Source organism: Ictalurus punctatus, chromosome 6 (genome assembly GCF_001660625.3).
Source record: "Ictalurus punctatus breed USDA103 chromosome 6, Coco_2.0, whole genome shotgun sequence".
Lineage (NCBI taxonomy): Eukaryota > Metazoa > Chordata > Actinopteri > Siluriformes > Ictaluridae > Ictalurus > Ictalurus punctatus.
In genome coordinates, this window is record NC_030421.2 from 10,185,301 (window position 1) to 10,201,536 (window position 16,236).

Consider the following 16,236-nt stretch of genomic DNA (forward strand, 5'->3'; position numbering starts at 1 on the left):
TAGCCATTACAGTCCAGATCTGAAGGAAAGGTAAAAGGTAAAGTAATATAACTATAATCTATAAAAAATATTATAAAGCAACTAAACTGTTATTGGGAAATAATCCACTTTGTACTGGTAGAAGTGATCACACCACACTGTCTTATATTATTTTCCTATAACAGCACACCCCTGCATATTTCCTTACATATGTTACAAAATTATCGTTAAACTGATATATTATCACAAACTCTGCATTCCATTCAGAAAGAGGCGGCTTCAGTAGGCAACATTTTTGGGCAGTGTGTCCTCCTGATTTAAACTCTGGAAAGCTGTCTTTTAAAGTTGTTTTTTTATTTATTTATTTATTTATTTATTTTATTTTGGGAGTCCAAGACAGCAAAATTAATTCATTTAATGTCCATGCTGTTTCTCCACTATACATCACAGTGATAGTGTGAGCTCATGTATGCAGAAGAGGACAGATGGAACTTTTGTCTGAGCGTGTTATGCCACAGAGTGATGGAGCATGAACAGCAGTTTTAAAAAATCCAGTTGGCTGGCTTGACGTGTCTCAGACGAAGCAGTTAGCCTTCACCCTAATCAGTTGGAAGCTGTTGTATGATAGAGGAGAGCTGGCTGGGGGGTGGGAATTGGTAAACAGTAAATTAACTAGAAAATCCTAGGGAAAAGACACTTCAGTCCTTATAGGATTTTAGAATTTTTTTTGTGATTGGTGTGGCCAGAAATGCTTGATTTTAGAGCAGCTTGTTTCAAAATTTGTGATGCAATCTGCAGTGTTTTTTTGTGGGTTTTTTTGCGTAAAAAACTACTGTGAAATCACAATTGCACAAAATTGTTTTGCATGCTCTTTGTCGTGATGTTTGTTGGTAAATAAGTCCTTTTAGCTGTACTCATGTTTGACGCACGTGAATCAAAGAGGGCTTTGGCTGAATGCACGTTGTGATGACGTCACATGACACATCTCAGCCCAAATCCTCAGAAAATCTGCAATAATTTTGAAAAATTCTCTGAATATTGTGGAGTTTCCTTGATTTTGTTTTAATTTCTGGGATCGCAAAACCGCAAAATCTGGGAGGCACTGACTTTTGTATTTACATACTGCCATTTGTACCGTTCAATATGACAGCATACTGCGATTTTGAAAATCTAGTAGTTTTGCAAATTTACAGGTAATGTATGCTACTGGATTCAAAGTGAAGATGAGAGAATGCATAGTTTTTACTGCTTTCAAGGTTTGGAATAAACTACTGAAGGTTAAGTGTGATGGAACGATCATGTCACCACCGCTATCATATGGCGCTGAATGTCGTCTTCTTTGAAAAGCAGATAATGTGATATACTGACAATCATAATATTTTGAGAAATGAAAACCGAACCTAAAAAAGGTGCCAGTTTTAATGCTTGAAAGATCCTCTTTCTTTCAAAAAAGGAAACTGTCTGGTGTGAAATTACTTAGATGTCAAATTAACATGGACCGATAGCCAAAGTGCAAATACTAGGAAAGCTTTACTCATAGCTGCTTATAGTTTTAGCTGTAATTGTCTGCTATATGCAGATAACTCCTCACTTACCGACTTTGCTGAAGGCCTCCCGCAGCTCCTCCATCTCTTCAGGTGAAATTGATCCTTTGCTGGCCATCTTTTCTATAATAAACAATTATTAATATTAAAATCTGTCCTTTAATGGTAAGATACTGGAGGAAAATTAGAGTTAATTCAAAGCAACAAGATCAAACCTGACAGTTTAGTGCTAAATCAGGAGTAATTAACATGACGTTTGTGTCAATTTCTCTTCACTGGAACTAAGAGGCCCAAACCTGTTCCAGCATGACAATGCTCCTGTACACAAAGTGATCTCCATGAAGACATGGTGTGTGAAGTTTGGAAGAATGTGGAAGAACTGGAGTGTCCTTCACAGAGCCCTGACTTCAAGCCCACTGAACACCTTTGGGATGAACTGGAACTGGAGCCTCCTCACACAACATCAGTGCCTGATCTCAACCTCACTAACGCTTTTGTAGCTGAATGAACACAAATCCCCACAGCCATGCTCCAAAATCTAGTGGAAAGCCTTCCCAGAATAGTGGAGCTTATTATAAGAGCAAATCTGGAATGGGATGTTCAACATATGGGTGTGATGGTCAGGGGTGCACAAACATTTGGCCACTTAGTGTATATTCCTATATAAAAGATTAAATATGCAACAATAAGAAAAGTAGAAGAAAAAAGCGCACGTGTAATTATGTCGTTCGAGGCCGAAGTTTAGTGGTTGGTCATGAGAAGATGAGTAATGTGTGTGTGTTTCCGCTCATCTCGCAGCGAACAAGTTTCTCAAGGCATGCAGAAAGTGTTTATTTTCACATAGGGGATTTTTTTTTTTCATTACCAAAGCAATCCACAACTGTTCAGCAGTTTCAGGAAGTGCCATTTTAGCAGTTAGAGCTGTGCAGTAGTGTTGCTCAGTTTAAATCTCAGGACTGAAAGAAACATTCAGAGCAGCGAGCCTTGAACAGCACGACTTTATAGTTGGTTTATTGGTTTTATGCTTGAAGTACTTTGGTCCTATTTTTGGATTACTTCCCATCTATTATTCTATGTTAAGCATGTCATGACTACTATATATTATTCACCAGCTACATTAAATCTAATTGTAAAAATGTGTATTTACAAGAGTGAGGTACTGTAAAGCAGTAAAAAAAAAAAAAGTTGTTGGTTCTTTTTCTTGGACCTTATGTTTCTATGCTTAGATAAGATTCTGCTTTACTAGTAAGTTTAACTGCAAAAAAGGACATCTTATTAATTGAAAATATCTTGAATTCCTATTCTAAGATTACAGTAAACCAAATATAAGGTTATTAAACCTATTCTTTTACTAATTCCAAGATTTTGTTGTTGCCAATTTTAAGCATTTATTTTTTAAAAGAAGTGAAATTATCTGCCATTAGAAAGGAAATTAGAGCAAGGAATTAAAAAAATGTCTAGAAATAGGTTTGCTAATCTTAGATTTGGTTTACAGCAATCTTAGTGTTCTTCTTATAAAGCATCTGCCAGCAACTGCCACAAAGTTAACGGTTAAAATGATTTAAAATTAATGGTTAAAATCAATAAAATAAAATAAAATAAAATTAAGGGCTCTATTTTCATGCCAGTGTGTTGCTATTGTGTTGGACACGAGTCAGGTTTTTTTGTGCACTTTTGCCATTTTTGTGATTATAAATTAGGTGGATATTGGTGTCACATTCAAAATGCACCAATGCAGTGGCATTTTCAAACCTATTTTGGTCAAAAAATGTACATATTTATTGCCACCTCCCTTAACCCCAAAATGTCTTTTAGAAGTGCATTAGCTTCTGCTTTAACTAGCGTTTAAATTCCGCACCAGCTGTGAGGTGTGCCATAAAAATAAACATAAACTCCATAGCAATCCATCCAGGTCCAAAATAAACATTACTGTATTGAAATAACAATTTTCTTCACATACTAGTCAACAATATAAATTCTGTTAGAATATCAGTAGCAATACCAGTCAATTTTGCACTTTACACGAGTTCAGATGGCCTCTCTACTTTGTTTGTTTGTTTGTTTGTTTGTTTGTTTTGCAATAGGTTCACTTTCTTTGTAGAAAGTGAAAGTACTATCTTCATTTGATGCTTATGTAGACCCCTTTTCAAATGATGATCTTAGCATTATTGAAAAATCCAGTAACTGTAGCAAATGTGAGAATTCGGCATTGATTGTCTTTTAGGCTGCACAATAAAGTGTAAATCTTTTAGTGGTTTTAGCAGGAAACATGCACCAGTGAACTCGGTGTCAATCGCCTCTATGTTACTAATTTGCATAATCTTTTTTCACTTTAATGCCTTTCAGTCTCTGCATTAGTGTGATATCTATATATTTAACCCCTTAAAGAAAATATATTTGCTGTAATATTCTGTCAGCCAGCTGGTTATACTTCTCCTTAAAAAAAACAACAACAACAACTATATAAACTGTAAGTCATTTAAGTGAGAGGAGGTGATTTAAGTGGATATCGCAACACCATGCTTAACCACACTTATTTTTGTATATGTGCTGTGAACCTTTAAACCTAAAAATGTTTGGAATCTGTTCTTGTAACAATGAGCAGATGATGCTCATAGAACAAATGACAAATACAAGCACTTCATCTCTTCAAGACATAAGGGAACAGTTCATTTTCCTACCAAATGGCAAATTCAAGAACTGAGGCCATAACTCAGTGACATAATTAAAGTTTATTTTAGTGTTTGGCCATGGGGTGATGAGTAATTTGTGTTTTTCCACTGTGCAGTGCACCTAACAAGTTCCTCTCAACTTTGCAGAAATCCGTGCAATGAGCAAAAGATTGTCAGTTGAAATCTTAAGCGAGCCATTGATAAAGCCATGAACAAGATTAATTCTCCTTCTTTGCTTGCCAGAGAAATACACTAAGTTATTTTCCAACTGAATGGCAGATTTGACATTTGAAAGCTAACACACTGGGCTGTTGTTTTTATTTTTACTTCTTAGGGACTCCATGAAGAGGAAGTTAGCTGCTCTCGTGACTTCTTGAGGATGAGTCCCAGTTACTACATCTTGCTGTGATATTTCTCCATTTGGAGAATGCATTGGTCATATATGGGTACATGGACTGCAAGAACTTGCCCAATATTTTACCATGATTATCTTGACTATAACATAATTATAAATGGATTTTTTAAAAAAGTATGACACACACAGTTCGTCTTGTTCCTTACATATCATACGAGCATATTCCCAGTTGTCATTTAGTACTGATAAAATGTTATTTGTCTGGGTTTAATTCCTTCAAACATGCCTTGTCATCTTTTAAGGTGGCAAAATATTTCGAACACAGAGCAAAAGCTTGTTCTGTACCTCAAGTTATATACACATTAAGGAAAACAAACCCTTTGAAATGCCTCTCTGTAATACCCTATTGGACTTAATATGCTGCTTTTATAATATCTGTAATAATAATAATATCCATAATATATTTCTTTTTTTTCCGGCTGACTTTATTTGACATCCTGAAAAACAGAAAATGTGCTTTTTATATTTACACAACCGTCTAAACTCTAAAATAATAATAATAATAATAATAATAATAATAATAATAATAATAATAATAATAATAATAATAAAAGGATGTAGTACTACTGCACTGGTGGAAGAGCTACAAAGACCTGTTTAATGGGTTTAAAATTGCTTTTATGAATTCAATTTATGATTAATGCCCAATGTGGCTCTGAGAACTTCCGGGGGACTTCCGGGTTTGTTTCCGGAATCCATAGCAACCGTGTTGATGAGCAATGGAGGTGCCAAGTGTGAATAGATGTGCTGTAGACTAATATAGTATTACATTACCAAAAAAAAAACTTTTCAAATGTTAAATGTTAGCCATTTATAGGCGAAGCTTTTTATGATGTTAGGAAAGCTATTTTACCGTATAGCGAGTCAAAATAAACAGTCAAAAAAGTTGCCAGAGTCCCACTGAACCCCCCATTTTTGTTTCCATATAACTTGTTAACTCTTCGTGGTAGCTTTAATCTTGTTAGAGGCCCCTTTTCTGTGGAAATGCGCAGATTAAATATCGTTCTGTAACACTTCTTTGGTGTTCATATGCAAATCTTCTTCCTTTTCACTGCCACATTTGTATTCATCCATAAATGGCCAGATAATAAAAAATACCTTTGCATATGCTTGATAAAACTGAGGTGCCATGCTCGTTTTTGTTTGTTTGTTTCTTTCTTTCTTTTACTTTACCTACAATTACAGTATGTTTTTACAATCAGTATGTTTTTACAATCATTCACAAAATTAAATTGTGTCGCCTTTGCCAAAAAAATACAGAATGATGGAACTAAAGCAACAGAGTTTTGGGGAACTCTGTCTAACACTCTCTAACAGAGCCTAAAACATTTAATTTATTTATTTATTTATTTTTAAAAAGCAGGGGGGAAAAGCATGAACCCTGGATTGCAGAGTATTTCAGAGGACCGCCAGCTTCTATGCCATGCATTCACTCTCACCGTTTTTGTCAGGATATACTAACATGGAAGTTTCCTACATGGCCATGAGGCCTTTACAGAAGCAATGTAGGATGACCTTGATATTTTTATCTGAAATAGTTCAACTGAGAATATCCACTAGCGTTATTATTAGTAACATGGAAAAAGGTGTCATTTCATTCAAAATCTGCTAAAAAGTATTATTTTCAAGGAAACAGTGATTTGCTACACTGCTAACCACTACAGCAATCCCCTTAGCAACTCTGCCTTAAACAATATTCTCACAACCATATTTTTTAAGTTTTATTCTGCAGTGGCAGAATTATTTCACATTAAAAGTATATTTTTACTGTGAAGTTGTTATGCACTAAAAGCTGTTAAATATTAGCGTGAACGGCTAAATATTAGAGTGAACATTCTCATACCACTGCACCCCTAAGAGAAGCTATAGCTCAAATGGATCCTATTTATTATCTTCTGTCATTTTCTGTCTGTCCAAAATGTTGTTTTTTTCTTCTGAACATTGACTCCAAGGCAAAAGAAGAACGGAGAGGAGATACATGTCGAGAGAGCAGAGAGCTTAACCGCAACTTCCTGTTGCACTCTAACTGCACAGCATAGCTTTATCTTCGACTTTATGCAACTCAGTGGCGCGCACACACACACACACACACACACACACACACACACACACACACACACACACACACACTTACTTTATGTTAAAATTGTTAAGTTTCAAGTTAACCAAGATATATTGGAAACCAGTTGAGTGTGTGTGTGTGTGTGTGTGTGTGTGCTTGTTAGATGTGATCGTTAGCGTACATGATAGTACACATCATTGATGAGGCCAAGGCCTTTATGACCTTTGAATGGAGTCAGAGTAACATAAAAGTGCATTGTAAAAAAAAGAAAGAAAAGCAGCAGTAAATTATAAAGAGTGAGACGATATAATAAATAATAAAAGTTAACTGTACATGTATAAAACACAGAGTGATTGATAATCCGTGCACCATTACTGAGCTACGCATGATCTCTCAAGATTTGCCACACTACACACACACACACACACACACACACATACACACACACACACACACACACACACACATACATACATACACATGCATATTAATATATGGACAGATACAGCTGAATTCTTACCTGAGAAAAGTAAGTGTCAGGTCTGTCTCTATCTCTCTCTCTGATAATCTGCTTTACACAAGCAGTGTGTAGAGCAGCAAAGAATGACATCTATTCAAATGAGAGAGGAAGGAAGTGACAAGCAAGCGAAAACAGGAACGTTGCTCATGATGGCTTTATAAGGCAATCTGCTAGGCAAAGGTGACACTTTCAGAAAATGACACCATTTGGGCCTCAGGTTGGAGACCCTGATGATAAGCAATAATGTTTCACAGGACCTTAGTGTAGATGTGTACAATTTGTACAACCCATTAAAACACCATTAAAAAAAATAACTGGGTGAAAAATTGTTTAAAATCACTTTTTTCATTTTCAAAAAAGTGTGCATACACATTTATAACTACTGCAAAGTATTTGCCATGTGACTCTCTTTGAATCAGGAACTAACAAGCAAGTCTCCATACACACTGTCAATATGAGTTCCTAACCTTTTTAAGAAATGTTCTATAGTGGGAAAAACTAGCGAAAGCACAGTACAGGATGTAACAGATAACCAAAGCTGAAATGATAAATATTTATCAGGGTGCATGAAAATGTGCATTGGGTCATTTCATCTCAAGTGGTCCAAAGCAGGTTTCATAAACACTTTTAATTTTACTCATTTTTTTGAGTGACTACCTCTATGTATTGGTATTACTAAACCACCAGTTTTAGAGAGTCATGTGAAAAAATAAGTACATCCCCATGGAATGTACATATTTGGGCAAGCAAACATTTGATTTGATCCTCTTTGAAACAGTGCCTATTAATAAAGTTGATGCACTAAATCAAATGACATAAAATTGACATTTTGTAGTAATTTTCACAATTTAACTTAACAAAAAACAGATCAGTCACATGGTAAATACATCTCTACATTTATCACACCTTCAAGTCCATAAAATTAGAAGCAGGTGTTCAGGATTGGGTGGTAGTGATTAGAACCAGCTTAGTGAGTGCAGGTAGAACCTGTCTTATTTATACTCCTCTCATATCTAGTGTCTGGTGTTCCCTTAATATTGAGGTGTGTGATGTCATCATGCCAAGGTCTAAAGAGTTCTGTAAGACCTTCTTGAGAAAAGGTTGTGGATCCCTATGAGTCTGGCAAGGGATTTAAAAAGATCCCCAAATTATTTGAAATACATAATTCCACTGTAAGGAAAATAATCTACAAATGGCACAGGTTTCAATCGACTGCCAATTTATCCAGGACTGGCTGTTCCAGCAAATTCAGCCCAAGAGCATACTGTCTGATGCAAAAAGAAGTCTCCAAGTACCCCAAAGTTTCATCACAGGATCTGCTAGTAAGTCTTGCAATTGTTGGTGTCAAAGTGTATGCTGCTACAATCAGAAAGAGATTGCACAAATTTGACCTTTGCCAGGATAAAGCCTGAGCATATAGGCAAAGACCAGGCCTTTTGGTATAATGTGCTCTGGACAGACGAATCAAAGATAGAGTTGTTTGGCTACAGTAAGAGCAGACATGCTTGGCACAGACTAAAGACAGCTATTCAGCAGAAGCACCTCATACCAACTGCCCCAAAGACTGGACAGCTTGCATTCATTGATTCAACTATGAATTCTGGATCATATCTAAGAATGCTTGAAGATAATGTGAGGCCATCTGTCTAAAAGTTGAAGTTGAACCAAAAGTGAATCTTTCAACAGGATAATGATCCTAAGCATAATAGCAAATCCACCAAGGAATGGCTCAAAAAGAAGAAATGGAAGGTTATAGAATGGCCTAGTCAAAGCCCGGATCTGAGTCCCATTGAAATGTTGTGGGGGGATTTGAAACAGGCAGTACATGCAAGAAAACCCTCAAACATCTTGCAACTGAAAGAACATTGCATGGAAGCGTGGTGAAAAATTCCAACAAGCCTGGTGGACAATTATGTAAAATGCCTACAAGAAGTTATTTCTTCTAAAGGGGGCAATACTAGCTTCTGAGGTCAAGGATGTACTTACTTTTTCTACAGAAGAATATCACATCTATTGATATTTCTGTTTAATAAATGATTGAAAAAGCTAATTTTCCTTGTGGTTTGGTTCAGATATATCAACTTTATTAATAGGCACTGTTTCAAAGAGGATCAAATGTTTGCGTGTGCAAATATGTCAAAAAAGCCAACAATTTCCATGGGGTGTACTTACAGCGAGGGAAAGAAGTATTTGATCCCCTGCTGATTTTGTACGTTTGCCCACTGACAAAGAAATGATCAGTCTATAATTTTAATGGTAGGTTTATTTGAACAGTGAGAGACAGAATAACAACAAGAAAATCCAGAAAAACGCATGTCAAAAATGTTATAAATTGATTTGCATTTTAATGAAGGAAATAAGTATTTGACCCCCTCTCAATCAGAAAGATTTCTGGCTCCCAGGTGTCTTTTATACAGGTAACGAGCTGAGATTAGTAACACACTCTTAAAGGGAGTGCTCCTAATCTCAGCTTGTTACCTGTATAAAAGACACCTGTCCATAGAAGCAATCAATCAATCAGATTCCAAACTCTCCACCATGGCCAAGACCAAATAGCTCTCCAAGGATGTCAGGGACAAGATTGTAGACCTACACAAGTCTGGAATGGGCTACAAGACCATTGCCAAGCAGCTTGGTGAGAAGGTGACAACAGTTGGTGCGATTATTCGCAAATGGAAGAAACACAAAAAAACTGTCAATCTCCCTCGGCCTGGGGCTCCATGCAAGATCTCACCTCGTGGAGTTGCAATGATCATGGGAACAGTGAGGAATCAGCCCAGAACTACAAGGGAGGATCTTATCAATGATCTCAAGGCAGCTGGGACCATAGTCACCAAGATAACAATTGGTAACACACTACGCCATGAAGGACTGAAATCCTGCAGCGCCCGCAAGTTCCCCCTGCTCAAGAAAGCACATATACATGCCCGTCTGAAGTTTGTCAGTGAACATCTGAATGATTCAGAGGACAACTGGGTGAAAGTGTTGTGGTCAGATGAGACCAAAATGGAGCTCTTTGGCATCAACTCAACTCGCCGTGTTTGGAGGAGGAGGAATGCTGCCGGTGACCCCAAGAACACCATCCCCACCGTCAAACATGGAGGTGGAAACATTATGCTTTGGGGGTGTTTTTCTGCTAAGGGGACAGGAAAACTTCACCGCATCAAAGGGATGATGGACGGGGCCATGTACCATCAAATCTTGGGTGAGAACCTCCTTCCCTCAGCCAGGGCATTGAAAATGGGTTGTGGATGGGTATTCCAGCATGACAATGACCCAAAACACACGGCCAATGCAACAAAGGAGTGGCTCAAGCAGAAGCACATTAAGGTCCTGGAGTGGCCTAGCCAGTCTCCAGACCTTAATCCCATAGAAAATCTGTGGAGGGAGCTGAAGGTTTGAGTTGCCAAACGTCAGCCTCGAAACCTTAATGACTTGGAGAAGTCAAAGAGGAGTCAAAGAGGAGTGGGACAAAATCCCTCCTGAGATGTGTGCAAACCTGGTGGCCAACTACAAGAAACGTCTGACCTCTGTGATTGCCAACAAGGGTTTTGCCACCAAGTACTAAGTCATGTTTTGCAGAGGGGTCAAATACATATTTCCCTCATTATAATGCAAATCAATTTATAACATTTTTGACATGCGTTTTTCTGGATTTTTTTGTTGTTATTCTGTCTCTCGCTGTTCAAATAAATCTACCATTAAAATTATAGACTGATCATTTCTTTGTCAGTGGGAAAACGTACAAAATCAGCAGGGGATCAAATACTTTTTTCCCTCACTGTATTTTTTCACATGACATGACAACATTCATGTTCCTTAGACTTAGAACTTAAATCCAAATGTAATGTTCAAGATTGCTCACAGTTCCACATTTAGGGTAAGTTTATAATAGGAAGGGTTTGAGTCTCAGTCTTAATTTTTAGGGGGTACCTAGGTAAGTATAGTATGTATGCGAGAAAGTGATTTTTAAAAACATGTATTATTATTTTTTAAAATTCTGCTCAATTTTAGTTTGAATATCTCTGGTGGGGGACCAGATATAAACCTGACATTTTCACAGAAATAAGTCCTCTACTGTAGTATCTGTATTCTGTAAAAAAAATAATTAAAAAAATTGAGTTTGAGATCCTACTGGTTACAGACCTAGGACTAGTAGAAATCTGGAGAAAAGTCTACTTTATTCATGCATTTTGATAAATGAACAGATGTAATATAAGCATAACAAATAATAAAAATATACAGTATTTTACAGTAATTATGTTTATGATTGGCATACAGTAGCTTATGATTGTCAATGAGGTCTAAAATGTTACTGCATTTGATGTTGGCAACAGTGAACAGCATGATCTATCATGATCTATCATGTTCTTCAAATCTGCAGAGTTTAGCTCGATCCTCCAAACTTACATGCATGTATATTTTTAGTAATTCTGAAGATCTTGGTTAGCTTGTTCAGGTGTGTTTGATCAGGGTTGCAGCTAAACTCTGCAGGACAGTGGACCTCGAGGGCCAGATTTGAATAACCAGCCTGATCTATCATGTTCGTACAGGTATACAGTTGCTATGTGCGAATAGCTTTTATCCAAATATGGAATTTGTTGGGTGTTTTACAAATGAACAACTTCATAAACAGTGCTGTAGTGCTTTTTCTCCTGTGACAAAAGTAGTGAGCCCATTGAATTAATTATAAACCTGGCAGTAGAGACACTTGAGTCACAAACAGACCACAGTGCTGTTGAATTCTTGTATCTGATTGGTCAGAATGTATTGATTAACCCAGGGTTTATATTAATGCACTCATTCTAATGTGTTATCGTCTGTATCATAAAAACTCATCCACAGGGATTCACGCAATCTAAGGCTGGTTATAAACTGATTAAAAATATGCTGCTATTTAACAAAGAAAAGTTATATAGTGATGCAAGTCACTACGAAAGTTTTCCACCATGGGGTCTTCAGGACAGACAAGGTTGTAGTCATTCATTAATAATTAAATTCATTACAGTTATAATTGTTGGCATATTGCTGTGGTATAAGAGGAATTATACACTATTGAAATACTCTTGCTTTTGAAATAAACAACCTTGGGGTGGAAACAGTAATGTCTCTTTGCTTCAGGCTGCATCACATTGCCTCATCATTGATTATTTTCCTATAACAGCACACCACTGAGGATTTTATTCCTCACATATTTAATGCAGACCCACATCCCGGCTTTCTCAGGTTAAAGTCCTGTACTATCTCTGCCTTGAATAGTTTAGATGTTTTCTCATCTCTAACATGAACCCAGTTCACACTTCTTAGGAAACTGACGGCTTGAATACAGGGTGAGGTTTGCGAAACACTCATACAGGCAAAGGAGCACAATATGGTACTCTGGCGCCATAGTTGTTTACATTCTTAAGATTTCAATACAATTTAATTCAAACTGAGTTTATTAACACCAATATTATACATAAACTATATTGGACATCGACATTCCAGAAAAATGTAAGTGAATCGAGTCCAATCTGGCAACCTGGCAACTTTTTGACGGTTTATTTTATTTCTGTTTTGCTGTTCAGTGTTCAAAATTTAAACAAACCAGGGCAAAGTGTCTTTCCCGATACCATAAAAAAAAAAATTGAAGATAAAAAAAAGGAACACATCTGTAATTTATTTGGAACCATTTAAAAATGCAACACCATATTACAGCACTGATCATGACACTTGGCAATGATTGAACGGCTGCTATGGTTTCCGCAAAACAAACCCGGAAGTCTCGCGTTGGAAAACATCGTTAGAAAGTAAGATTTTTTCTTTTCTTTTCTTTTCTTTTCTTTTCTTTTCTTTTCTTTCTTCTTCTTTAAAATTAAACTGAATTGCTTAAAAACAAAACAACTTTTCTCACCAAATACTAGACATTCGATATATATTACTAGTTTATAAAGAACGTTTCCCATTACAATAATTTGTCCCATACAAATACCGGATTTGAACAGGTCTATATAATAATAAATAATTGCAATTATAGCTATATTATCTATATTGTTACTAATTGTGTTATTTATATTCTATTTACTAAAATATTTGATTTTGTGCTTTCCTCCACACAGCAAAATCACCAGTGTTGATTTAATACCCACAGTGTTGAATTTACACCCTACAGTGTTTATATAAGTCCACTGGACTCAAATAAACACTCCGGGTGTTAATTCAACACTAGGGATTTTGTTGTGCACAAATGAGCTAGTGGACTCTTTACAGGTAATGTCATCTAAAGACATCCAGCTCCTGAGGAGACCACTTCCCCTAAACACACCCCATCACACTGTGAGTTAACATCAGTATTTATGTTTGTTAGAGAAGAGTAGAAGCTTTGTCAAATATCAATCCGAATTTTAACGTGCCTTCTTTCACTTCCCTGTAAAATACCCCCTTCGTGGTACTTCCAATGTTAAGGGTTGTTCAGGTACTTTCACAGCTTGAGTGACGTTTGTTAAGTTTGACCTTAAAGCAGGAGTTCAAAACTACAGGCCTGGGGAGTCATTGCTCTGCACAGTTCTTTCTACCCTCAGCACATCTGGCCCAACTCATTAAGGGCTTAAAGTTCCATGAAATAGATTATAAGCTGTGATTTGATTCTATATATTGATGTGTTTTCTTTTAAAACAGGAAGTCAGAGTGATATTGTGTGACAACAACCTTACTTCTGTGGCACATTTATAATGCATGTAATTATAACGGCAAGCATAAATAATTTGTCTTTTTAGCACTAACTTTTACAACTACCATGTCTTACTTCATAATAAATTTACACAGATTGTCACAGACACAGATAAAATGTATGCATCTATACCAAATATAACCTCTTGAATGTGATATACTCGCAAACACCTACATGCAGTCACACATCTTTATTTTGTACCGTCTGATATTTGGACTTTACAGTCCACACATTTCACACCTCAAGTTAACAATATTTGTTTATTATATATAATTATTTTCCCTTTTAGCATGGTCTACAAGAGTGGTTCTCAAAGGGGGGGGGGCACAAATTGTTTTCAAGAAAAAAACACAGACAGGGCATCATTTGGGTACACTGTGTATATTATTGCTTTTCAAATAGATTATGCATAAAAGGAAAAACCCAATGTTCCCTCTTCCTCTTTATTTTCTTTTTGCTGGGGAGAGGCAGAGTTTAGCTTGCCTTTTATCTAGCTGTCAGTGCAGACCAGTGTTGCCAACTTAGTGACTTTTCAGAGCCCTATAGTGCTTTTTTTTTTTTTTTTTGCAGAAAGGTGCCTAGTGACAAATCTAGTGACTTTTTAGACAAGCCTTAGCAACTTTGCAAATGTCACCAGCACTGTCCTGCAAGCACAAAGTCTTGCTTTCCTGCTGCACTCTCACCTCTCTCTGCATCTGCTCTGTTCAGTGACAGGCTGAGAGCCGGAGATTTAACAATGTCATGGATATCGAGACGCGCCCTTCATCCCAATATTCATCATTCATATGCGAATGTTTTTACAATGCAAGATGAACGTAATGCAACATGTTTTACATGCAAAATAGTACACGTTATTACAGCCTAGTTCTTTTGTTCAAAGTAGTTATAGTGTTCAGAAACAAGATAAATTTTCAAGATCACCCTTTCTTTATCAATCAAAAAGATAATTCATGTTCCATACCTGTCCGTTATATAGTTTTATAAAAGTCATTAAATTTATTTTGTAAAATCATAAAAGTATGAAAATATTATGAAAAGTAATTAAAAAAAAAGTACAAAAACACAAAAGCAAAAAAAAATCTATCTAAACAGATTATAGATTAAGTTATATATAAATAAATTTGATATAGAATAGATAATCATTATACCTGGTCTCCTCCAATATGGAGGGGGGGGGGGCATGCCACATGATAGGGGAGGCTTGGGGGGCTTTAGTTACAAAAAGGCTGAGAACCTCTGGTCTACAAGACCTAACATTCCTTATTTCATGATATATTTACACAACGTTGTAGACTAAGAACGCACATCAAATGTATGTATTTGAAATTACGATATATCAACGGGTGCATTATATAATTCCTTAGAACACACTGTTACATGAACTCTTCAATGCAGAGTTCAGTTAAAGATTTCACTTCTGGCTGGGGATGACTTTGACTGAGTGATTGTGATACATTTGCAAAACAAAAGCTGTTAACGTGGGAGGGGTCATCTTATGTGTGGAGTAAGAGGAGGGGCTAATCGTTTGGGGGGTGCGAGAATTCTCGTGCATTGTTAATCCAATTGAAGACTGCATTTGTTGTTAAAAAGGATAAGCCAACATGAAGATCAGAGAGCTGTCTATGGGAGAAAAGCAAGCCAAAAGACAGGAAATCAATCGGAGGCATTTCACAAACATTAGGCATAGCCCCACCAATTTGGAATGTCCTTAAAAAGAAAGAAACCAATGATGATTCTGAATTGTATAGTGCTATATTATATGTTCACATTCATCCACATCCTTCAAAACCCATTGGATGGAGCTTCTTCATACTGCAGATGGACTTGAAGCATATTTGAAAGCAACCCAAGACTTTTTAAGTCAAAGCAGGGGAATGTTCTGCAATGGCCAAGTCAATCACCTGACCTAAATCCAACTGAGCTGCATTTCAGCTGCTGAAAGAAAAACTGAAGGCAAAATGCCCCATGAACAAGAAGGAAATGAAGACAGCAGCAGAAAAGGCAGCATTTGGTGATGTTCATGTGTTCCAGACTTCAGGCAGTCATTGACTGCAAAGGATTTGCAACCAAGCATTAAAAATATCAAATGAATTTATGGTTAAGTTATTTTGTCCAGATAGTTTGGTCCCTTATAAAAGGGGGGACTACATATAAAAAGTGCTTAAGTTCCTACACCGTTCAACTGATTTGGATGGTGCTAGCCTCAAATTTAAGCTGAAAGTGTGCAATGTGAAATATTCATGGACCTGACAGTACATCCTCTACCAAAATAACATGAAACTGTAGGTAGTCTGGTCTACATGATACTCTGATCCTGGGTTCCAGTTTTATAATT

General features: G+C 36.6%; 1 protein-coding gene across 2 annotated transcripts in view; it reads right to left on the reverse strand.

The window, feature by feature from the left end:
* Positions 1–16,236, reverse strand: part of lcp1 (lymphocyte cytosolic protein 1 (L-plastin)) — a 45,232-nt gene that overhangs the window by 12,557 nt on the left and 16,439 nt on the right. The window contains exons 1-3 of one of the 2 annotated variants that reach the window (XM_017470297.3): positions 7,193–7,261; positions 1,575–1,646; positions 1–19 (exon numbers count right to left, since the gene is read on the reverse strand). The exon at positions 1–19 is cut by the window's left edge and continues 145 nt beyond it. In XM_017470297.3, the coding sequence (XP_017325786.1) occupies positions 1–19; positions 1,575–1,641 (86 nt within the window). In that variant the 5' untranslated portion in view covers positions 1,642–1,646; positions 7,193–7,261. Of the gene's footprint in view, positions 20–1,574; positions 1,647–7,192; positions 7,262–16,236 lie in introns of those variants that run through there. The other variant, XM_053680857.1, reaches the window with a different exon arrangement.